This window comes from Pollicipes pollicipes, unplaced genomic scaffold (assembly GCF_011947565.3).
Source record: "Pollicipes pollicipes isolate AB1234 unplaced genomic scaffold, Ppol_2.1 Scaffold_4740;HRSCAF=5597_pilon_pilon_pilon, whole genome shotgun sequence".
Lineage (NCBI taxonomy): Eukaryota > Metazoa > Arthropoda > Thecostraca > Pollicipedomorpha > Pollicipedidae > Pollicipes > Pollicipes pollicipes.
The window spans coordinates 11,325,044-11,348,460 of NW_023596545.1; the positions used below are offsets into that span (position 1 = coordinate 11,325,044).

A 23,417-nucleotide genomic window follows, 5' to 3' on the forward strand; every position below is an offset into this window, starting at 1 on the left:
GCGGAGCTGGGCTGATGACCAGTCGTGTGCGGCCATGTGAACGAACCGAGTCTGAGCTAGCTGTCACTCGTCTGGGCCTGGAGGTCCGGTCAAGTGGCACATCAGGCTTGCGCTGGTCACCAGTTCTGCTGGTCCTGAAGTGGCTTCAGCGGCGGCGTCGCGACCTAGTAACCATGGCGAGCCCCACTTGGTAGTCGTGTCGGGCCGGAGCAAGTGACCCTGTGGAGCCAGCCTTAGTGGCCGCCCTCGGCCGATCTAGTGGTCATGTCAGCACTGTGTGAGCGAGCTTCGTGTGTGGAGCCTAATTCAATGACTGTCGTGTGTGGTCGAGGGACATTGCCATACCTGGCCACGTCCGCTGTTGCTGGCTGTGAGCCGAGAAAAACCTCGATTCCTTTAGCTAAGAGAGTGAGAGGAAATGTGTCTGTTTAAATATATCTGCTTTATTCATGAAAATCACATAGCAAAATGCTACTGGAGTTTTGGCAGGCTACAGGAGCCTCGAACATCTACACACGTAGAAAATTATGTCGAGCACGCGATGTCTTGGTACCGGCGGCGGGCATCGCCGCGCAGCCGTCTAAAGCTATGTACACACCGGTGACCAGCGCGTGCCGAGGCGCCAGGAATGCGTGCCGAAGCGGGCGAGCCGGGGCGCGGAGAGCCGGCGCCGCCGCCGTCGGCCCGCCCCGCCCGGCCCGCGGCCGGTGCCGGGCGGGGCGGGCGACAGCGGCGCCGCCAGTGCGGAGTATCACAGCTAGTGTCCGGCGCGCCACCGTCGGACGCCACACACCGATAGCGGTCGCCGCCGCCGCCGTCCCATGGGCGAGCGCTCGTCCGAATGCGCGCGCGCATACACACAGACACGCACACACAGACACACAGACACACAGACAGACGGACAGACACCGGGGCGCGAGACGGATCCGCTCGCTGGGCTCTTTGGTTACTGAGCGGGCTGGGCCGTGTGGCGGGCGGCCCAGTCGCGCTGGACCTGCGGGCGACGGCCGGCAGGAGCGGCGGCGCCTGCCCCACCCCCTCCCCCCGCACCCCCTGAACCTGCGGGCACCAGCCGACGTGACAAGCGGCGCCACCTGCCCTCCTTCCGCCCCCGCCGGGCTCGCGGGGCTATGGAGAACACCCGCTGTCGCACACAGAGGGCCTACAGGGACGGTAGAAAAGTCTAGTGTCAGGCTCGCATGCAGCGCGCGTTCAGCAGAACACACAGCGGAAGCAGGCAGCGCCAGATGCGTGCTTTCGACGGCACGTGCGCGCGACAAGACAGCATGATTTGTACAGATGTGGTAACCCGCCGGGCACCGTGGAATCAGAGGGCGTTGACTTGTCCTGGCAGGCGACGACCGGCTCCATGCAGGGCGCGAGACCTCTCATAAGGCGCGAGCGCCGTGATCGAGTACACTGATGACGCTCTCCCCGAGAAGGGCAGATAGCCGGCGGCGTGCGAGCGTGTCCACCACTAGGCGAGAGTTGCATTGTTCAAAATGGGACAGGCGATGGCGTGGTCTCGTAGCAATGCGCTTCCTCACGAGCTCCGGCGTACAAATCAGCCCTGAAAATACAGCATCACCGCCGCCGCCTCACGCCCAGATGGCCCCGCCATTGGCGCCGCCCAACGCCCAGGCGGCTCCCGCCATTGGCGCATCAGGCCGAAACGCCTCCTGTCTTTGGCGCTTCAGGCCTAGACGGCTCCTGCCACTGACGCCTTTCGCCCAAACGACTCGTGTCTTTGGCGCTGTCTCACACCCAAACGGCTCCTGCCGTGCCGCTCCAGAAGCACAGGCTCCACCAGTCGGAGCCGCCTGGCGGGCGGGCCTGACGACTTGTGTTGACGGCTCCGGCCGGTAGATGTCAGACGCTGTGCGCCGTCTGCTGCTTGCGCTTGCCACTGAAGCAGAGACACCCTGAGATGGTGCGCGTGCGTTTGAATGGCTTGATGGGGTTCTCCTCGCGTTGCCTCTCCCTCAGCATCCTTTCGTAGCAGTCGTAGTCCTTCAGGTACCTGGAGTTAACGACAGAGCACGACCGACGTTACCAACTCGGTGTTCATCTGAACACTGTAGATGAGAGTAGCAGATAAATTCTGGTTTCGTTTGATCGGGATCAAAGCCCTTTCAGCCAGCAGTGCTCGCCTCACGACTACGTCATCAGTAAGAGGTGAGCGGTAAGGTGAGGCGAAGGAAAAAAGGGTGACTGTTGCGGTAAATGAAATGTCCGAACGGTACCCATCCTCGCGGATCCGACGCAAAGGTTCCATGGCCGGCGCGCTACCACGGGCTATTCCAAACAGCTCAGCGATTTCATGCACCGGAAGAGAGCCGTGCACACCACCAACGCTCCACGTGGGCATCATTGGCCAAGCTCCAGATGGAGTTCTGTGCCTACGTTTTGCGTGAATAACCCTGAAAGTAAGGACAACTCCCGAACAAGAACTAGAACAGGGGCCATTCTTACACCAAAACCGCCACCAGCATCTACCACCCTGACGTCATTCAAGCCCCACAGCTAATTTCCGTCTCCCCAGACAGTAGTGTGGAGGCTTCTTTGTCGTCCCGTTCAAGAACGCGGCAGCGTCACAGCGGGCAGCGTCGACGGTGTCGACTGCGCCGCCCGCTGTCCGACTGCCGAGAGCGGGACCGTCACAGCGGGCAGCGTCGACGGTGTCGACTGTGCCGCCCGCTGTCCGACTGCCGAGAGCGGGACCGCACCCCACCACTGCAGCTCGTCACTGCAGCTCGGCGCTGATCGGACCGTTCCGCGAATGGCGCCTCAATTTATAAACTGGAGGACTGGAGTGCGTCGCACAATTTTATGGAGCATTGGTCGTGACTGGGTTAGAATGGGGACTGACGAGCACAATGAATAGGAGACGCGAATGCCAATTTGGGAACGATACGTGCTTTCACGCATGGCGCATCTGCCTCTGTGTAGTGGATTGGGATGGCATACAAGACCGCCGTCACGGGCGACAGGAGAAAAGACGATACGTTTTTGCAATGCACACCTTCGTATGCGACGACGTGGGAGCGATGCTACTTCCGCACAAGAAGGGAGGACTTGCCTTTTCATGCCTTTAGTGAAGGACCTCACATCGGCATACAAATGCCACATTTCTTTTTTAGATGAGATCTTAGCACGTCGTGCCGGACAGAATTTGATATGTAACTTAGCAAATGGACGGAATTGGGGCAGGGCTGGTGAGATTATAAATTGGTAGATAGGTGCACAATAAGTTGCAAACATGCCCTCACAGAGCGCCAGCCTCACTCACCAGGTGGGTGGCCAGCGGTGCTTGTTGAGGTACGCCTGATTCTCCGGGTGGAGCGCGCGCACCTGCTTCGGGTAGCGTTTGCATATGGTGTCATAGTTGATGGCCAAGTAGTGCAGGCACCAGTCTGACAGCTGATCAGCATTGTGCAACTGCGCAGGACGGGCCAGCGTCACACTCTCCGGCACAACAAATACGGCACATCACGTACGACACAGCAGCGTCCACACCAGCGCATCACGCACGACACGGTAGCGTTCATACCAGCATATCACGCACGACACAGCAGCGTCCACACCAGCGCATCACGCACGGCACAGCAGCGTCCACACCAGCGCATTGTATATGCAGCGCAAGCGGAGGGCTTGTCAGCACAAACTCACAGTAAGCAGCGTCACCTCTCACACACTTCTCACATGTCACACTCACCGGCGCATCTTTGTCACACTCAACAGCACACCAGCGTGACACTCGCCGCAATATCGCACATGGGAAAACGACTTGACACTCTCCACACACAGCGCACCACAGCGAACACATGGCAGCGTCAGCCCACACACAGCACACTTTCCGGTGCACCAAATACAGCACAAACGGAGTGTCTTACTTCGGCTGGGCGCCACGTCCCACTGGAGGCGGCTGGGACTGCTAATGGGGGCCCCCATGTCGCAGCCCCAGAGCCGGCCGGGCGGGGGGGGGGGGGGAGGCGGCAGCGACACACCTGTCCGGGCTCGAGCAGCGCCAGCACCAGCTCGACGCAGTCCTGGCCGTCGGCGGCCGCCTGCTCCAGCTGCTCGGCCGTGGTGCGCTCGACCAGCGTCAGCAGCCGCTGCAGGCACAGCCGGTTGCTGAGCTGCAGCAGCGGCAGGCACTCCTGTGGCCGGATGGCGGGCACCGAGTCGCTGTACATGAAGTGCAGCAGCACGCGGAAGGTGGACTCTGTGACGTCACGCAGCGACACCTGCCGGAGCGGGGAGGCCGGAGTCAGCGCGTTCCGCGAACGCTGACGTCGGCAGTGCAGCTGTGCTCGACGCCAACAGCAGAATGGCGCTACAGCAGGATATACGCGACGTTAGAAGTTCCGAGCGGTGAGGGGACATAAGGAGATGCAGGGCCACTTCCTGTACATCGAAGCTTCCCTAGACTAAGTTCCGGCCTTTTGATTGGATGGGGTTTGTGGAATCAGCGCCCACACAAAGCAGCGAACGCTGCCTGAGCTGTGACATCCACCATTGACCTCCACCATTCGATCGTGAGATTCCGAGTCAACGGCCTCTGGCGCCACCTGACCTTTAGCGTGACCGAGTCACAGTCCTTGTCAGTGCAAACAGCGAGGGGCTGAAACGACTCGAGCCCAGCCGCAGATCGGCACCCTGACCGACTGGGCTGTCCGGACGGGCTTTGCTTGCTACAGGCAGATCAGGGATAAACAAGCAGCATCACTGGCTGCCACTACCATTGAAGGAAGATTCCAAATAATCGGACGTGTGGGGAATGCGCAGCTGGCGGAAGGCCTCCTGTATCTTATACGGCATATTGATGTATTGGAGTTAAAATCACCATCAATCCCCATGCGAGCGCAACGGCTGACTGAACTGAACCAAGAGAAGACGGTGCCGCGATGGTGAAATCCGAGCACAGAGAGGAACAGAGACCCACAGTGTGTCAAACCTAGCCCATCTTCAGGTGAGGGGCAGAGTTGGGTTAGAACGGAAAGAGGTATGAGTCGCCACGAGGCACCGAAGCAACTTTTTCCCTTCTTTCCATTCGCCTTTCCGCTTTGGTATTTTGTGGCAGTTCACTCTTTTTTCTTATCTAACCCAACTCTAACCTCAACCTGAAGATGGCCTACGGTTGAAACATTGGTAAGTCTGGATTCTTCTTTCTGCCCGGCTGTCACCCACGCCGCTTCGTCCTCTCTTAGTTCAGGTCAGTCATACCTCATCTTCACACATAAACTCTGTATGAAGAGCCCCAAGCGCGTGAAGCCCTATGCCAGGCCTCACCGGTTCCTTTCAACGCAAATATAGTGTGTTAACACCCAAACAACCAAACAGCGGTGGCAGACAAGCGCTACTGAACAGTTTCATACGGCAGACAACACGCCTCTGGCTGGCCATGCAGATGCTGTTGTGTCTTCCACCCTACAAGTGTTTAATGGCTGCACGTCTGTAAGTTGTAACCACCATATTTCCAGCTGTATGCCCTATTTTGACGTTCACGTATCGTACCACACATGAAGATGGCCGAGCTACACTGTAAGCGTCAGCAACACAACGAGGTTACACAAGCATAGAAAACCGCGTACCAGCGCACGGCGTGCACAAATGACATAGCGCTGCCAGAGCTGCACTCACGATTTTGGCCTTGCTCTCCCGGAAGTTGCCGGCGAACATGACCTGCATGACCTCACACCTGGCCATGAGCAGCGGCCGGTGCGCGGCAGCAGTACCGTCGTCCAGCTGAAACAGCACGTCCGAGAACATGCCGCCGTCCAGGCACACCTCCACCAGGCGCGTCTTCAGACTCTGAAACACCGCCGGCCGCTTCGTCAGGGCAGGCCTGGAGGCTGAAGTCTCGGTCGACGGGAGATCCGGCTGGGGACGGAAGATCTGGGTTCGAAACCGGCGCGGACGCCAACCGGCGTCAGCAAACCCCAAAGCCCACGGCCGGTGGCTGGGAAAAAGTTGGGGGTTCAGGACCTAGAAGGCAGTAGCGTAAGAACAGGGACAAGAAGACGAGGAAGGTGGACCTTCGCGGTGACCCTCTGTGCTACGGAGCACGGTGATACCTGGTCTGGATTCCATTAACTGGTCCGGAAGCATCTCGAGTACGACACGTCCAATTGATACGAATTTTGTCCGTTTGTGCTCGTTATATCGCACTGACCATCAGAAGACCTTCGATTTTGAAAACCTCTCACCCCACCTGTTTTTTTTTTTACAATGTATCCACTACGATGTCAAACATATCACTGCGATTCAAAACATATTCAAGCAGCATATGAAGCACGATGAATGTCACGAAGTCCCTGACGTCATATTCATATCGCAGCCATGTTTGGACGTGTGGTCGCCATCTGTGCAGTCGATGCGCCCTAAGGCCCTTCCCCCTCCCCCCTCCATGCGGCCGCCAGCCGCCGCCCCAGACAGCCGGCGGGGCCCCGAGCGCGCGCGCTCAGGGGCGGACACAGCAGCCCCGTGGCCGGGGGTGTGGACTTGGCGCCCATCCCACCCACTGATCACCGCATACGCGAGCCGGCCCTGGCCCCGGCTGGCCTGGCCCCGGCCAGCGCCGCCCTCCGCGCAGCCCTGCGGGCCTCTGTGCGGCCCGGGGCCTGACGCAGGCCCCGGGCCGCACCGTCTCAATTGCTTGGCGTCGCCATTGCTGGCGGCGGGCCGAGGTTGACCTCAGGCCGGGGCCGGCCGGGGTCGCGCACACAGCCGGGGACCCAGGAGGGATCACCACGCTGAGACCAACCACCGCGCGAGGTAAGCCAACTGCTCAGACATTCTGCGGAATGTGTGATGCGAGGACGCTGACGACGCCCTGTGTCGCTAGAACTGGCTGAAGAGGACTGTCGCCTACAAAATGCAAAGATAGGGTCAAATTCGTTGGGCTCAAGCCTCCAGCACGATGTACAATTCTTGAAACAGCGTCGTCTCGGATGCTGAACCGCGCGCCCTGTAAGCGATACCGAGGTAATATAATTGGCGAGGATATGTTATCTATTCGCGATGTAGCTCCTCCTCGAATCACGTTTTGGCACGTCGCTTTCATCCCTTCATGATATATGTCCCCGTGTCGCCGAAACTCATACCCCAGAGGTCTCTTATGTATTCCTCAATTACTCCATCGAGAATTCTCCCTTTGACTCCTCCAGTGCTCCTCCAAGGCACCCATCTGTCTCGCTTTTCCGAATACTCTCCCAGTATTCTCAAACTGCCCAAAGCAGCACTCTTGTACCAAATCCCTTTTCCGTCAGTAGGACGACTTTATGGGTGAAGCTATGCCCCATTCCGTCAGTCGTATGCCTTGGAGAGTTATGTCCCACCGTTGCGGAATAAGGCATACATGGTTACGGAATGGTCTTGCTCATAAAACTCAATTTATGCGATCATGTCCACGAACTCCTGCTGTCTTGGCAGTTGTGGGTGCCGCAGAGAAGCGTTACCAGTCTCTATCTATCTTTACAGCGATTTCAGATAGTATGCCCACAATAATGTAATAATAATCATAACAGCATGCCAAGTGAAGCAGAAATGCGTTGGCCTCCAGCATTGGGTCGACACCAATGCCGCAGTAGCCAAATAAAACCAGTGCCTGAGCCGCGGACAGCGCAGGCCGTAGTGTTCGGGCTACTCGAGGGATGTCTGCATCCCCAGGTTATAGATAACACCAGGCCTGTTAGCAGTGTGGTTCGATCAGAACAAGCCTACGTTAAGTGCGCTCAACTGTAGCGCTAGCACGAATGCAGCGATGATCATCACATGAAACATTTTTAATGACACGCTCGCCATTAGTAGCCGGTTTTTCGTCTTGGCGTTAAACTCGGTTTTGTCTTGGCTAGCGCTAACACGAACACCTTCACGGCTCCTTGCCGTCGCCGCGTAATTCGCCTAGGTCCTGTTTTCCCCTATGCCCATGCCAACTGTCGTGCTGCTCATCTTGATATCTGCACAGCTCTTCTTGCGCCTTCCAGTGCCTGGTACTTACGGCATCACTCTAGGAATAGGATTAACATATCTGCCAGGTTGCAGGGCGAAACGACCGTGGTGGGCCGGACTGTCTGTCATTGCGTGACAGATTTGCCACACAACGTTAAGTTGCATGCATCACCATTATCCGCCAGTGCTTAACTCTTGCTGAAAATACGCTATCTCTGTAAGTAAGTCTTCTTGACTTAGGCGGCCGGAAAACGAGGCTGATAGCGAAAAGATGTACATCCCATATGGGCCAGAACTACGCTTAAAATTTACATTTTTTTGACCCGACCCCAAATTATGAAATTGGCTCCATAGGTAGCATCTCTTGGACGTGGCGCCATACGATTCAATGCTTATTTTCCGTTCGCTGTGTGGATGTGCTGTATGTCATCGCATCTGTTTTATGCTGTTTGTATTGTACAAACGCTCTGCTGTTGAGCAAGCAAAATTCGGCAAAAACAGCAACAACTGCGTTGAATTCGGATTGCTTTTACGTAATTGAGGTTAATGCGAGCTTCAGTAAGCAGTCAGTTTCTCACGTTGTGGAAGAGTGCCGACAAACTCAAATTTTGCTTTACAGTTTTTGCAGGACTAACTAACAATCACAAATGAGCAAACCTTGTTTCTCAAAATTTGTCGCGCGGTCTAAAGGAAATATGAAAATACCTATGCATTGACAATGCAACAACTCTACTTTGTTGAAAAACGATCCTCGTCAAACTGTGATTGCAATTTAGCTTGAGGAGGCTGCACAGCCAAATATGCTGACTTTCTTCCCAGTAATTACTCTATACATGGGCGAGAGCGTAGGATAGTTGGCCAGTCTCGCATTACAACAAATGCATATAGGGATGCACCAGAGCTAACGCTTAACTGAGCGTGAGCCGTTGGCTGTGCCTGCAACCTGCCAAGTCATGACTCTGCACCGGCCAGGGACCACACGGCCGTCTGTCAATCCGGCGTGCCGCTTCATTTCAGCATGACTGGCAACGGCGACGAGAACGGCGGCGGCGGCGGCAAGAGCGGTGCACCCGACCCCGGCGCCGTGGAGCTGCAGCCAACGTCTGATACTGCGGATCACTCAGATCTGGCCAGCCTGCAGTTCAGCCATCAGCTGTACGAGGCGCTGGTGGCCGAAGAGCTGGCGCGCTTCTCACACCTGCTAGAACACGCCGCAGAGCACCCCGCCGCCATCGACCACTGCCACGGCGACGGCTACACGTGCCTGCAGTACGCATGCGACCACCGGCTGGCCGAGTTCGTGGAGGCGCTGCTGACGGCCGGCGCCGACCCGGGCGTGGCCAGCGCGGCCAGCGGGCGAACGGCGCTGCACTTCGCGGCGGCGCGCGACCACCACCTCCTGCGCCGGCTGCTGGCGCACGCGCCCCACCTGGACGTGAACGTGGCGGACGACGTGGGCCTGACGCCACTGCACCACGCCGTGCACAACGGCAACCCGACGGCCATGACGGTGCTGCTGCAAGCCGGAGCGGACGTCAACGTGCGCGACTCGGCTGGTCGGCCGCTGCTGCAGGCGCTGCCCGTGGACGTGCTGCAAGACTACCTGGACAGCTGCGTCACCACCAAAGGGCGCTACGTGACCGACGTCGACTTTGACATCGAGTTCAACTACGCGCTGATGGCGGCGCCGCGCGGGCCCAAGAGCGAGCCGCACTTCGAGATGGCGGCTGTCTGGCACATGTCCACGTCGAAGGAGCACCGCGACTTGTTGAGGCACCCGCTCGTGGAGAGCTTCCTCGACCTCAAATGGTGGCAGGTGCGCCCCTTCTTCGTGGTCGACCTGATCTGCTACGCCGTGTTCGTGGCGCTACTGACCGCCCTCGTGTTCGTCGACGTCGAGAGCAACGTGGCCTGGTATGACCGCGGCGACGCCTTTCTAGGCTGCTACTATGCGACGGCCGTTATATCGACCACCCTGACCGTTTGCAAGGCGGTCCAGCTCCTCTGTGCACCGACCCGCTACTGCTTCAGCGACAAGAACGACCTCCTGAAGGTGCCGGTGTTGTGCATGACTGTCACGCTGCTCTACACCGAGTTATCGCGGTCAGAGGCCATGCAGCTCTCTGCTATGACTATGATGTTTGCCTGGGGCGGTCTATTCGCGCTATTGAGTCGGATGCCCATCTTCTCGGTCTATGTCAAGATGTTCACTACCGTACTGAGGCGCTTCATCTGCTTTCTCCTCTGCTATATGGTGCTGATCCTGGGCTTCACCCTCAGCATGTACATTATGTTCAAGGACAGCGGCCGGTACCGCACGCCCGGAGATACCCTATTGCAAACGCTGGTGATGACCATCGACAAGCTGGACTACGGCTCCATGCCGCTCAACGACGAACCGGCCCCCGGCCAGCTGGCGTTTGTTGGCTTTCTCTTCCTCATCACGGTGGTGCTGACCAACCTGCTGAACGGCCTGGCTGTGGCCGACACGGCAGACATCCGCAACCAGGCGCGTGTGTTCAGCAGCATCAGTCGCATTGAGCTGCTGGCCTACACAGAGTCCATGATGCTGGACGGACCGCTACAGTTCCTGGGCGACTTTCCGTGTCCGATGATGAAACGTTGCCTGCGACGCGACTCTGCCTGCATCCGGTGTTTTGCCGTGATCGGCCGCGCGTGCGGTCTGCGTGCCTGGTTTGCGCGCCGCCTGCGGCTCACCAACGTGCTCCCTGACCTGAGGCTGCACATGTTCCCCAACCAGCCGGAGCGGCAGGTGCAGCCGCGGCTGCCGCGCTTCTGGAGCTTCCGCTCGAAGCTGGCGGCGCGCGCGCGCGCCGTGGCGCTGCAGCGCACCGGGCGCCACGTGGACCTCGGCCAAAGGCTCTCGCTCACCGAGCGACGTCTCAACCGGCAGTTGTCGTCGGACGACGGCCCCTGAGTCGGCGGCCGGCGGGACCGGGTGCGCGCCGCCACCCAGCTAGGTCACGTCGCCCAGCGGCGCGTCACTCCCCCGCCTCGGCTTGTGTGCTTACCATGCTGAAGTCGCTCGGTGATGCGGGCAACTCCGAAGTTTTTCGGTTTTATGGCGGAGCGCTGCGGTTTTACACACTGACGTCTCCGGGTTTCGGGCCCCAGTAGTGGGAAAGCAGCCTCACCTTTTTGTCATGGGCTGCATTGACCTTTTCCATATGTACGCAGTAAAAAGCGGTTCACCGGTTTTAATTCTAACTTGCGGGATAAGGGATAAGGATAAGGGATAAGCTTCAAAATTACAACATTTGTGCCACTGTGTCGCTCAGCTGATATGTGCAATACATCGCCTTCGCACATGAGAGCGTCTTCGGTCGTGAGACAGGTGACTGGCCGGTCCCGTTCAGCATATCGCCCACCAACTCCGGGCCAAGCCGTGCGGTGACATCCACTCGTGAGAGCAGGGCAGGGCAGGGCAGGGCGGGGCGGCGCGGCGCGTTGCTGGGCAGAGCGCTGCCGTTCCGCTCGTCCAGTACCGCCCGACCCCGGCTGTCTCGCGTGTGCGGACGCTGCTTGCGCTCGCTGGCCCAGGTGAGGCGGTACACGTCTCTCGGGACCTGTGATCAATACCAGGCGGCGGCAGAGGCGGCTACAGCAGCGGCGGCCTGGACGACGGCACCGGCTTCGGCGCTCTCGTACAGCGGGAAGGGCGACCTACCTGTAAGTAGGAGGCTGTGATGTCCTTGTTGCGATACTCCTCCTTTCTGACGATGTTCGCGAGGAAGGCTTGGAACTGGGAGAAGCCCAGGTACTCCGAGGCCTCCATCAGCTCCTGAGGAATATCAGTCCAGAGCTTGTACGCGGGCAAAGGACTGTAAGCGATATGCAAAATGAGCATCACTGATGAAGTAATAAGACCACCGTCCTCGTCTCATCGCTGGTAAAGTCCATATCGTTTCGGCCGGTGAATTCTCCGACCGGCGCTAGGACCTGTTGTTTGCTGAGAAGGGCTGGACAATGTTCGGCTCCCAGTCGTGTACGCGTCGTAAGCATGTGTTTCCTTCGCATTGCTGCGATTCGAACTGAACCAGTTCAAATCGCAGCACTTCCACGGAAGACAATTCAAAGTTTCTGACACTCACATGGCTGAAAGCTAACACTAGCTAAGCCAATTCAGGTTAGCTAGAAGGCTAATCCAGTCCTTCTCGGTATTTAACATCTTTTAGACGAACGAGGAATGAAGTAGCCAAAACGTAAGCATGTAAACAACTTGAGACGATAGTTCTAACCATTAGATCAGAAATAAGCTATATGGCAGAGGCTAAGCTCAATTAAGCGGTACAAGAACTCATATGTGCCCTTTTCGTATTTTGGTCATACAATTCGTTTCGAATGGTTAAGCAGATTTTCATAGACGGCAGGTAACGCAAAGCCACGCGGTGTCATACAACGGAGGGCGGCACACAAAACAGCTGGATACCCATGTGTTCGCGCTGAATAAGTGCGCTACACCAGCCGCCGACTGGTAGAACATCCGATTACCATCCGTATCATCGGCATACTATGAAGAGACTAGACATACCTAAATCTAATCATAAGACAAGCTAACGTTGGAAAGTTATACCCGCTGGAAAGATAGAAAGAGAAAAGAAGCGCGATAAAGCCGAGTGGTGCGGCCGTTGGCGCGTGGCTCACGCTGAACTCGAAACTGTTGGAGATGCGCGCAGGCGTCACCCACGTGCGCACACCCCAGCAGGAGCGGAACAATGCACGGCTTAAGCGCTAACGTCCACACCACCTGACTCGCGCCCAGTTGATGCCTCCAGCGAGAAGTCGTGCACCGTTCGCACCGCCCCCCCCCCCCCCTCCCCCCTCCTCCTGGTGAGTGGCGCGTGGCACACAGCCGGGTCAATCTGGTGCGGTGCTTTTTAAAGCCGGAACAGAGACTGGATCGGAAGACCCAAAAGACTCCCATGCTCGACTAGTCTCCCGGATTCTGAAGGGATTTTTCGGGTAGAGGAGGCAACTACATGTGCAGGCACCACGCCAGCCGACTGTGGAGTGAGGCGTTGGGTGGACTCGGCGCTGGCAACAACAGATACGCAGGATTCGCTTGGTTGAGCGTAAGGCTGCTAATCCCAGCACGCGAAAGCAAACGGGCGCCGAGGAGCCCCTGGAGGTCTCGACACCCTGGCCACGGGGTTCGTGATCCTAGAGGGAGCGCTGGGATTCAGTCGGGTCTCTTTCACATCTCTGCGATACTTTCAGAGGTCGAAGATTGCGAAGGATGGCTACACGATGCCAGCCAGCGCAAACCGGGAGTCCAAGCACGCCCCAATACTACCTGTTGGGATGTTGACAGCGTGGAGAGTTTGCTCGGTCTTGGGAGGCTCGTAGGACGCGTCTAGCAGGGCGCAGGCGAGGTGCCAGCGAGGGAGTAAGCGGTGGGGTAGGTCCGTTTAGGAAGCGGAGAGAAGGGAGACGAGCGGCGCGTGACTGACCCTGATGTTGCAGTTTGCGTTGTCCTCCAGCCGGCCGGTGTAGAGGAAGTGCAGCGCCTGGCGCAGTGACGCCGGGCTGACCAGCTTGCTCACGCTGACGATGGTTTGCACCGAGAGGCTCGGCTGGCCGCTCAGGTCCAGGCCCTCGCACTGGCGGCCGGCCACCGCCCAGTCATCGCCACACACACACGCACCCATACATAGAGTGCGTGCTCACCCCGCTGCACGCCAGGTGAGCACGTGTGCGTGTACACAGGCACACATGCCCACCCACACGCCCACACACGGCCCAGCTCTCAACACGGGGAGGGGCAGGAGAGCGCCGCTATACACAGCGTCTCAGTATCGCGAAGTCGTATCTCGCACACGGACCGCCGGCGATATCGGTGAGTGTCGACGCATCCATACCGGCAGAACTCAGTTCCCGCAGGGCTTTGCTGAGCAGCGCGGTGGTGGCTCTTAAATGAGTTGGTATGGAGAGCACCAAGCCCTCGGGAATAACGGCCCAAAAAGCCCACGCGGATGGTCCGAGGGTTCGGAGGTGCGCTTGTTAAGAAAGGCGATCAAAGGGCGCCTGAGGACATTCGAAAGGGGAGACGCGGACGGAGGACACGGTCAGAGGACAAAATCGTAGGATGCCATCGGAGGACACGATTGGAGGACACGACCGGAGGACACGACCGGAGGACACGACCGGAGGACACGACCGGAGGACACGGTCGGAGGACATGGTCGGAGGACGCAGCCGAGGGACACGATTGGAAGACATGGTCGGAGGACACATCCGGAGGACACGGTCGGAGGACACGGTCGGAGGACACGGTCGGAGGACACGGTCGGAGGACACAGTCGGAGGACGCAGTCGGAAGACACGGCCGGAAGACGCGATCAGAAGACACAGTCGGAGGGCACGACCGTGGGATACGGTCGAAAGAGACGATCGGAAGACACAGTCGGGGCACGCGATCGAAGGATACGATCGGAGGACACGAAGTAAAGACACGATCGGAGGACACGATCGGAGGGCACGGTCCGAGGACACGGTCGGGACGGCCAGCCCGCTCACCTGTTGTATACTGATGGTCTGGAAGGCCGGGTGGTTGAGGTGTCGAGACTGGCCCACCTGGCTGATGGTGGGGGGCCGCCAGGCGGCCCGGATCGGCTCGGCCGCCGCCCCCGCCTCGCGTGTCTTCCCCCTGACGTGGCAGACGCGGGCCGACTCAAGTCGGCGAACGCCGGGAAACGGAGAGAGAAAGAGAGGGAGAGAGGGAGAGAGTGAGGGAGGGAGAGAGAGAGAGAGAAAGAGAGAGGGAAAGAAAAAAAGAGAGAGGGAGAGCGGGAGAGAGGGAGACGGAGACGGAGACGGAGACGGAGATGGGGACAAAGTTACAGCTTACATTTACAGCAGATCACGCAAATACCCGAAACCACGCTAGTTGAAATCAAGGACGGTGCGAGGTACACAATGTTGCATGAGCGTCCATTTCGCTGAGCCTGCAGGGACCGGCCATCTGACCTTCGTTTGGCAAACTTTGGAGTCCACGTCATACAAGACACCGATATGTTGTCACATGTTTTTTTAAAAGGTTACGTTAATCCTCGCCGATTGCTACGTGTGTTGCATCCGGCCGCGCAGACTCTGAGCGACATCGTCGCACGGGCGCCAGCGTCACTCGCGGACCAGCGCACAAGGCACGAGAGGGCGCGGGCGCGGGGTGCCGGGGTCGGCGGACCGCCGCCGGTTCGGGGCGTGCCGCCGCCAGCGCCACCCACACCACTCACGTGATGAGCTTGAGCGCGCAGCTGGACAGCAGACACTCGGTGTCGGCCTCTGAGCTCGCCTCATCCATCCCCGCCGCCTGCGGGCCGGACAGCGACCTCTCAGAGTGGGGCGGCGCAGGGAGCGAGCGGGCTCCAGCGGCGGCGCGGCCGCCACGCAGCGCGACGGTCACACGTTCCGAGGTGGTGATTTGTCGTCCGAAGATGGCTCGGGTTCGACTGTCACCGCTTGCGACGCTCGCTTGTGACGGTTGTCACCGCTTGCGACGCTCACTACCGTTCGTTTTCACGCAGTGCAGAGGCGACAATGGTCAATGCAACTGGTTGCACGTGGTAGTTCGTGAGCGGTGGTATGTATCAGGTAACTTCGTCAGGCACAAAAGCGATGAGCCAGCGGTGGTAACCCTCGCCTTCGCAGCTGCGTGCGTCCGTAAGTAAAATCGGGAGACAACCAGCTCCCGACGACGGCGAGGTGGGTAGAAAGGCTGACAGCACGTATGTTTGTAAAACAAGCGAGTTTTTATTCAGTTACGTTAGTGTGGTGCTCGCGCAACAGCACCGCTACTGCAAGCATCTCGCCATAAGAAGAGGTGAACAGGGAGGTCAGTCGCGCTAGCCTTCGTCCTATCCAGACACAAGTTCGACTGCATGCTTCAGCGTGCAGTTACAAGGAAGATATACAAGGCTATCGAATGGTCTTACTGGGCTGGTGGCATCATAAGGCCTGCAACCGTAACGTGTTCGATGATATCAGTGGGCGACATCATTCATTTAGATACGGCCGCATTTGACTGACGATCATCGACGAAACGAGATTTATTTGAAGTGCATGCCGCCGTCCGGCGCTATGTGCAGGTGACGCACAACTGGCCTTCATTGAAAGCGGACGATACGGCGATGACAAAGCCGAGCAGAAAGAGGAAAACAAAAAGAAGAAGGGAAGAGAAATGATCAGAGACTCGCCAATATTCACCCGCAGATGATCATCTGAGACTGAATTTGTGCATGGTAACTGCATGATGCAACATTGCCATACCCAGTCTCCCTATTCCTTATCAGGGCTGTTGACTCAATCGTTCTCAAAACAGGTACGTAATGATGAATCACATGCACACGGCAGCGTACTACGAATTGTTCAACATTCGACATGAACTAAAGCTGACAGTTTGTCGGTGTTCGTTCTGCTGTCTGCTGGGCCTTATTTGTTGCAGCGTCGCCTTCTCTCTGGGTAGGCCCGTCACGCATCATCCACGCAGGGCTTGACGGCCATGCCCAATACAGATACATCCAGATGTCCCACAGCATAGCGACAATTTTCGCCAAGTACAAGCCTGATCCGCCCAAGCACTCGCGTCCCAAAGCCGCTGCTCTTCAGGCGGCGGTGATGTAAATCATGGCTTCGCGACGGCGACGTGTCAGTCTTCAGTGCATCGGTCACAGCCTGGCGGCCAGGGCGTGAAGCGCCGCATTGTTGCAGGACGATCGCGATGGGACGACGGTGTGAGTAACGGGGTCGGGTTGGGACGGGGTGGGGGAGGGGGGGGGGGGGGGGGCGCCACGCTGGCGCCGGCTCTCGACGGCGGCTGGAATAATACGCCCCGCCAGAACGAGGGCGGAGACTGTGAGCCGCGTCTGAGGAGAATCGTTAGACGCTCCGAATAAATGTACAAAATGAGCCGACAAAAGACAAACAGCAGGCAATAATTCTCAACGCCCGTGGTTTATGTCAATCGGCGATGGCGAGGCAAGAACTTTAGGCTTCAAATAAACAGCAGGAGAAGGTTGAATGTGACGCAGCCATGGCATGCAGTCAGCAAGTCCCCTGATGCAATCTCAACGTCCGCGGGACTCCAGGGGACAGTGCGGCGTCCCAGCCAGGCGTCCACGTCACCGACTGGCTGTCGTGACTCCTGTGACCACGAGAAGCGCTGGTTTCACTGCGAGGCACTTCAAACTTCACGCTTCATCGCGAAGCGGCCCCGCGTCTCACTCCGCATCGGTGGCGAGGGAACAGGTGCGCGGCGTGGAAGGCGCGGCCCGCAGTATGGGAGAGGGAGACCTCGTAATGCATTTGAGCTCACACTTTTCTCTTGGGCGTCACGATAACGATCGTGTGATGAGGGGCGAAAATTAGTGGCCAGCCTTGCTGAAATCTCAAAATAAGTTGGTCCCAGCCTGACAAGAGAATGTATTGCGTACAGAGGTTCGGGTGACTTCCCAGATTTCGAACCGCTCAGCACGGCTCGTGCGACCATTCCTAGTACGGCAGAACCTGGAGACCGACCCTTAAATCAGGATGTACTACTTCAGGCGTCCCTTCCAAACATCAACACCTGCACATGCAGGCGAACCAGCTGCAGCACGCAACCAGACACAGATCACTTTTCCTGTGTGCTCGTAACTTAAGTACTGATGGTTGGTTAATTAACTTGAACTCAAAGTTCAGCATGCTTAATCAATGTAACAGCTTTAAGCATTATCAAATGTGATACCGAGCTCAACAGGTATTCGTGCCCAAGAAATATTCCTCTGGCGTCCCTATATTGACATTGACAAACCACCCAGACATTTCTAAAACGCAGCGGTCCGTAAACCTTAGCAGAATAATTATCAGTAGAATCAGCAGTAGAAAACCAGTTGAATCAGCAGTACAAGACCAGTAAAATCAGCAGCAGAAGACTCATTAAATCGGCGGTTCTCCGCTCACTATCTCGCTTACCAGCAGCACCTGCTCACCAGACCGGTCCTCCTCACCCCAACACGCCTATGGTCGGTCCCCTGCCCTCCTTACGATCGCCCAGGCTATCTCCCTCACTGAACTGACAGACAACGTACTCTGCTTTCGATGGACCCACCGAACTGTTCCCCTTTTAATCCGAAATACGCTTCGCACGCGCCCGCCATCCCGGAGAGCTCGCACAACTGTCCCAGCCTTGCGCGACCGCTAGCGCATCGTTCTGCCGCACATGTGGCGAGCTCACCAGGCTGTCGTCCGAGGAGCAGCGTCCGCCAGCCTCGTCTGTGATCGTCATGGTCAGCAGCTGGAACATGAGGTCGGAGGCACTGGCCAGCACCGCTTTGTGTGCCGAGAACCTGCCGACCGTCAGAACGAGGTCAAACAGAGGTCACAAGCAGAAGCAGTGCAGATGGGGTTCACACAAACAGACCCAGTAGTGATGGGTCCAGAAAACCGGGCGTAGTACGGATGGAGTCTAGACAAACAGACCCATTGCAGATGGGATCCAGACAAACATATGAATACAGATGGGGTCTAGATAAACAGACGCAGTGCAGATGGGGTCGAGACAAAAGTCAGACCAATGTGACAGCACTGAAAGAGTTAAGTCTAGATCATAGACAGGTCAGACAGAACAACTAAGTCAGCTAGTGGCCAAACTGGGGTCACACGCCAAAGACAACAAATGAAGGTGATATGACGGACAAACTGGGCCAGGCCTAAATACGGCAGAGGACAGGTCAAGATCGAATTCAAAAGGCGCGGTGCATGACAGTCTGAGGACGAGTGGAATGAAACGACGAACGAATGGAATAGACGAAAGGAAGCCACTGGATGCTACGTATATATCAAATGGAGATAATACAACATGGAGATGACCATGGACCATGAATGTCCTGCAGCGCCACTTGCGAGTGACATACAGGTAGGTGCTGCGGATCTGTGTGAGAGTTGCAGGTGAATATTGCGAATTTTGAATTGCAGTTTTGAAAGTAGGAATACTTCAATTCCATGTTTCTGAATGGTGACTTAGTTCTCAGTTCTAGTCGGCAGGCCCGATCCTACGATCTGAGCTACGCAAAGCTTTCAATGATTACATTATTAAAAGTTAATTAATATTAACTTTTGATAACATAATGGTACAAAAATAAATAAATAAAACGCAAAGTTAATATGTTCGTTACCACTGGTGGGAACTTAAGACAGTTTTCACAGCAATGAGAAGCACGTTTTGCAAAATATGCGCCGTGTCAGGGTTGTGACATCCGCGTACAGGCGAATGGTCCTGTGAATATTTTTACAGCACCGCATTGTGAAATAGATATAGCCCTAGCATACAATTAACATATAGAGGCGGCAAAATACTCAAGAGATTAACACAAAACTTGGTAGTTGTAAAAAGCTTTACATCTCGGGTCAGCGCCGAGTCCAGATATCAGCACTCGACGCCACAGCCACGCGAAACCAACACCGTTCGACACAGGAGACAACGCCGAATGGAAACCGATACCGCTCGACGGAGGAGACAGCGCCCAATGGAAACCGATACCGCTCAACGGAGGAGACAGCGCCCAATGGAAACCGATACCGTTCGACAGGGGAGACAGCGCCCAATGGAAACCGATACCGCTCGACGGAGGAGACAGCACCCAATGGAAACCGATACCGCTCAACGGAAGAGACTGCGCCCAATGGAAACCGATACCGTTCGACAGGGGAGACAGCGTTAGGGCGCTAGGTAGTTTGCAGCCCCCCAGGTAGTTTACAAACTTGCCGATTTCTCACCACCCCCAGAACATCTATAAATCACTGTTCGAACATGGCTATTTCAGTAATCGACGGAAAGTGACCAATGCGACCCTTTTCAAAATTGGTCTAAAACACAATATGCTTTGGCCTGCGCTAAAACAGACAGGCCCATGACAATAGCACAGGCCTACAGCCAGCTCAGTGTGACCATTATTACCTCAAAAATCGCGTTTTCTCAATCCTGTAATTGCGGGAACCGAAAATATGGATCATTGCAAGTCCATCAGTTCCTTCTTCTTCGGCCACACATACGGGTTTGCTATGGTCGCGACAGACAAGCAGCAGGCTATTTTCCTCGACGCCCCATCGCAAAGCAGGTCGGATTAACAGCAGACATTGGTGCCGCATGGCGAGTGGCCTTCTGCCACTTGTGTTCCGCGTACAACTGTCACTGCAGCCTTGCCGTTTTTGTCACTGCCAAGCGAATGCGCAGGACCACGTGACCCGGTCTGTAAACACTGTAAACACTTGGACTGTGTCTCCGCCCCAGGCCCCAGAGCGGCCTGGGGGCTTGGCTCTTGCTGAGCGAGACGTCTGCCGTCGTCCCGTCCGTGACCCGGGGTCAGCACAATGACCACGCCCTCTCTGCGCCGACGGCCGGCGTGGGCCGGTCACCGGCCAGCCGGTGGTGAGACCTGCTGCTTGCGCTACCGCATGGCACGCGCCACACTGACGGCTCGCGTGTGCCACAGTGGGGTGCTGTCACAGCACTGCTCCTGGAATCGAGCACCTGCTCCGAAGCCCGCGCCAAGCGGCGAGAGGTCACCGACGAGTGGTGCAAGCGATCATGCTTACTACCACGACAACGAAAAAAACGGCACGTCAATAAAGTGCTGACGGCGGCGGGCGTCACGGTTCTTCCTCCGTCGCAACGGCGGCAGATCGGCGCTCTGGAGCGGCGGCACACAAGACATATGGGGCCAGCTGTAACGCCTCCTGCAGGGACTGGAGCCAAACTCTGTCCAGCGCCGGCGGCACACAAGACATATGGGGCCAGCTGTAACACCTCCTGCAGGGACTGGAGCCAAACTCTGTCAAGCGCCGGCGGCACACAAGACATATGGCGCCAGCTGTAACGCCTCCTGCAGGGACTGGAGCCAAACTCTATCCAGCGCCGGCGGCACACAAGACATATGGGGCCAGCTGTAACACCTCCTGCAGGGACTGGAGCCAAACTTTATCCAGCGCCGGCGGCACACAAGACATATGGGGCCAGCCGTAACACCTCCTGCAGGGACTGGAGCCAAACTCTGTCCAGCGCCGGCGGCACACAAGACATATGGGGCCAGCTGTAACGCCTCCTGCAGGGACTGGAGCCAAACTCCGTCAAGCGCCGGCGGCACACAAGACATATGGGGCCAGCTGTAACGCCTCCTGCAGGGACTGGAGCCAAACTCCGTCAAGCGCCGGCGGCACACAAGACATATGGGGCCAGCTGTAACGCCTCCTGCAGGGACTGGAGCCAAACTCTGTCCAGCGCCGGCGGCACACAAGACATATGGGGCCAGCTGTAACGCCTCCTGCAGGGACTGGAGCCAAACTCCGTCAAGCGCCCACAAGACATATGGCGCCAGCTGTAACGCCTCCTGCAGGGACCGGAGCCAAACTCTGTCCAGCGCCGGCGGCACACAAGACACATGGGGCCAGCTGTAACGCCTCCTGCAGGGACCGGAGCCAAACTCTATCCAGCGCCGGCGGCACACAAGACATATGGCGCCAGCTGTAACGCCTCCTGCAGGGACTGGAGCCAAACTCCGTCTAGCCGCCGAGAACGGCCCCGTGAATCTGCCCAGCCAGCACCGTCATCCAGCCCAAATCGGGCCGAGCCAGTCGATTGGCGGCGCAACGGCCGACCGGTCGGTCCGATGCGCTGTGGGACGTCGACAAAGCCGGAGCCGCGCCGGACTTCCCGCGGCCGAGGACGCACCCAGGCCGGAGAATCGCAGGGGCGACCGCCATTACCCTCGGGCAGGGGCAGGACATAGCAGTGGCAGGGCGCCAGCCGTGGCCGCTCAAGACACAGATTTGCAGCTGTTGACTGATCCTCGGCGCTTTAATTCCGTCGTTCACGTTAACCACGCGATTTCCGGTTTAGTCAAGCCCCATTTAAAGCCCGGGGCTGCATCTGCCAAGCAAGACGCTTAAGGCCACCCATCGCGTAGGATTCTGGTGTGAGAGCCTGGTAACAGGGTAGTCAGCCCCGGTGACTTCCATGAGCCCCCGTCAGCCCCGGGGACTACTCGGATCCAAGGTCAGCCGCGGTGATTACCCCAGCCCAGGTCAACCCCGGTAACTGCCCCCGAGTCCAGGTCAGCACCGGTGACTGCCCACGAGCTCAGGTCGGCTCCTCGGTGACTGCCCCCCGAACCCCGGTCAGCCCCCGGTGACTGCTCCCAAGTTCAGGTCAACCCCGCTAACTGCCCTCCAGTCCAGGTCAGTTCCCGGTGGCTGCCCCCGAGTCCAGGTCAGCCCCCGGTAACTGCCCCCGAGCCCCGGTCAACCCCGGTAACTGCCCCCGAGTCCAGGTCAGCACCGGTGACTGCCCACGAGCTCAGGTCGGCTCCTCGGTGACTGCCCCCCGAACCCCGGTCAGCCCCCGGTGACTGCTCCCAAGTTCAGGTCAACCCCGGTAACTGCCCTCCAGCCCAGGTCAGCCCCCGGTGACTGCCCCCAAGTCCAGGTCAACCCCGGTAACTGCCCTCCAGTCCAGGTCAGTTCCCGGTGGCTGCCCCCGAGTCCAGGTCAACCCCGGTAACTGCCCCCGAGCCCCGGTCAACCCCGGTAACTGTCCCCGCCCAGGTCAGCCCCGGTGATTGCCCCTGAGCCCAGGTCAGCCTCCGGTGACTGCCCCCAGCCCAGGTCAGCCCCGTTGCCAGCCGCAGCCAGAGCGCTAGTCATGTCTTTCAGGCGACCTCGTTCGCTCGGCCATAAACCCACAACCATCCATCGGCCGAGTAGGTTCACCTCGCCCCCGTGATCATGTGCCGGACCGGAGCCCCTCCGATAGTAAATCGACACGAACAAACTGGTTTACGGGCGTCCTATTTATGGCGGCTGTTGACAGGCGCCGCTCTTGTCTGAGCCCGGCGGCCCGGCCGCTGGCGCCGCCGTGGGCGCTGCAGTTATGTGCCCGGGGTCAGCGCCTCTGGCGGCGTCGTGGGTGCGGCAGTTATGCGCCCGGGGTCAGCGCCCCTGGCGCCGCCGTGGGTGCGGCAGTTATGCGCCCGGGGTCAGCGCCTCTGGTGGCGCCGACGGGTGCAGCGCAACCGGCGGCGCGCTGACTTATCGTAGTGTGGGAGTCTGGCACCCATTCAGTTAGCCGGAGCCCTCTACACTGGTGATGAACGGCGCCGGGGTAGATTTCGGCTTCAAACAGACCGCTTTCGTTTCGCGCACTTCTCGCACACAAGCGCATGTGCGCAGGACCGTCATGTACAACGTGATGAAATGTTCAAGATCAGCATGACGCATGAGCAGTTTCCACATCCCATGAGCACCAATCATGCGCTTTACGGGAGCCAAACGATGGCATGACGTCATATGAGAATGGAAATGTGACCAGCTGAACACAAACATGGACTGGGCTGCATACGGTTATCAGCTTATTCGCCAGCTCCGTTACCATCGTGGCGCCATTCCCCATCGTGGACGTAGAGGAAACGTGAGTA

General features: G+C 57.9%; 1 protein-coding gene across 3 annotated transcripts in view; it reads right to left on the reverse strand.

Moving 5' to 3' along the window:
* Positions 1 to 1,049: 1,049 nt before the first annotated feature.
* Positions 1,050 to 23,417, reverse strand: part of RhoBTB (Rho-related BTB domain containing) — an 83,436-nt gene continuing 61,068 nt past the window's right edge. For all 3 annotated transcript variants that reach the window (XM_037221849.1, XM_037221847.1, XM_037221848.1), the window contains 9 exons: positions 18,185 to 18,296; positions 15,207 to 15,283; positions 14,491 to 14,620; positions 13,425 to 13,574; positions 11,642 to 11,755; positions 5,644 to 5,814; positions 4,008 to 4,247; positions 3,290 to 3,438; positions 1,050 to 2,020 (listed from right to left, as the gene is read on the reverse strand). In XM_037221849.1, coding sequence (XP_037077744.1) covers positions 1,870 to 2,020; positions 3,290 to 3,438; positions 4,008 to 4,247; positions 5,644 to 5,814; positions 11,642 to 11,755; positions 13,425 to 13,574; positions 14,491 to 14,620; positions 15,207 to 15,283; positions 18,185 to 18,296 — 1,294 coding nt within the window. In that variant the 3' untranslated portion in view covers positions 1,050 to 1,869. The remainder of the gene's footprint in view (positions 2,021 to 3,289; positions 3,439 to 4,007; positions 4,248 to 5,643; positions 5,815 to 11,641; positions 11,756 to 13,424; positions 13,575 to 14,490; positions 14,621 to 15,206; positions 15,284 to 18,184; positions 18,297 to 23,417) is intronic.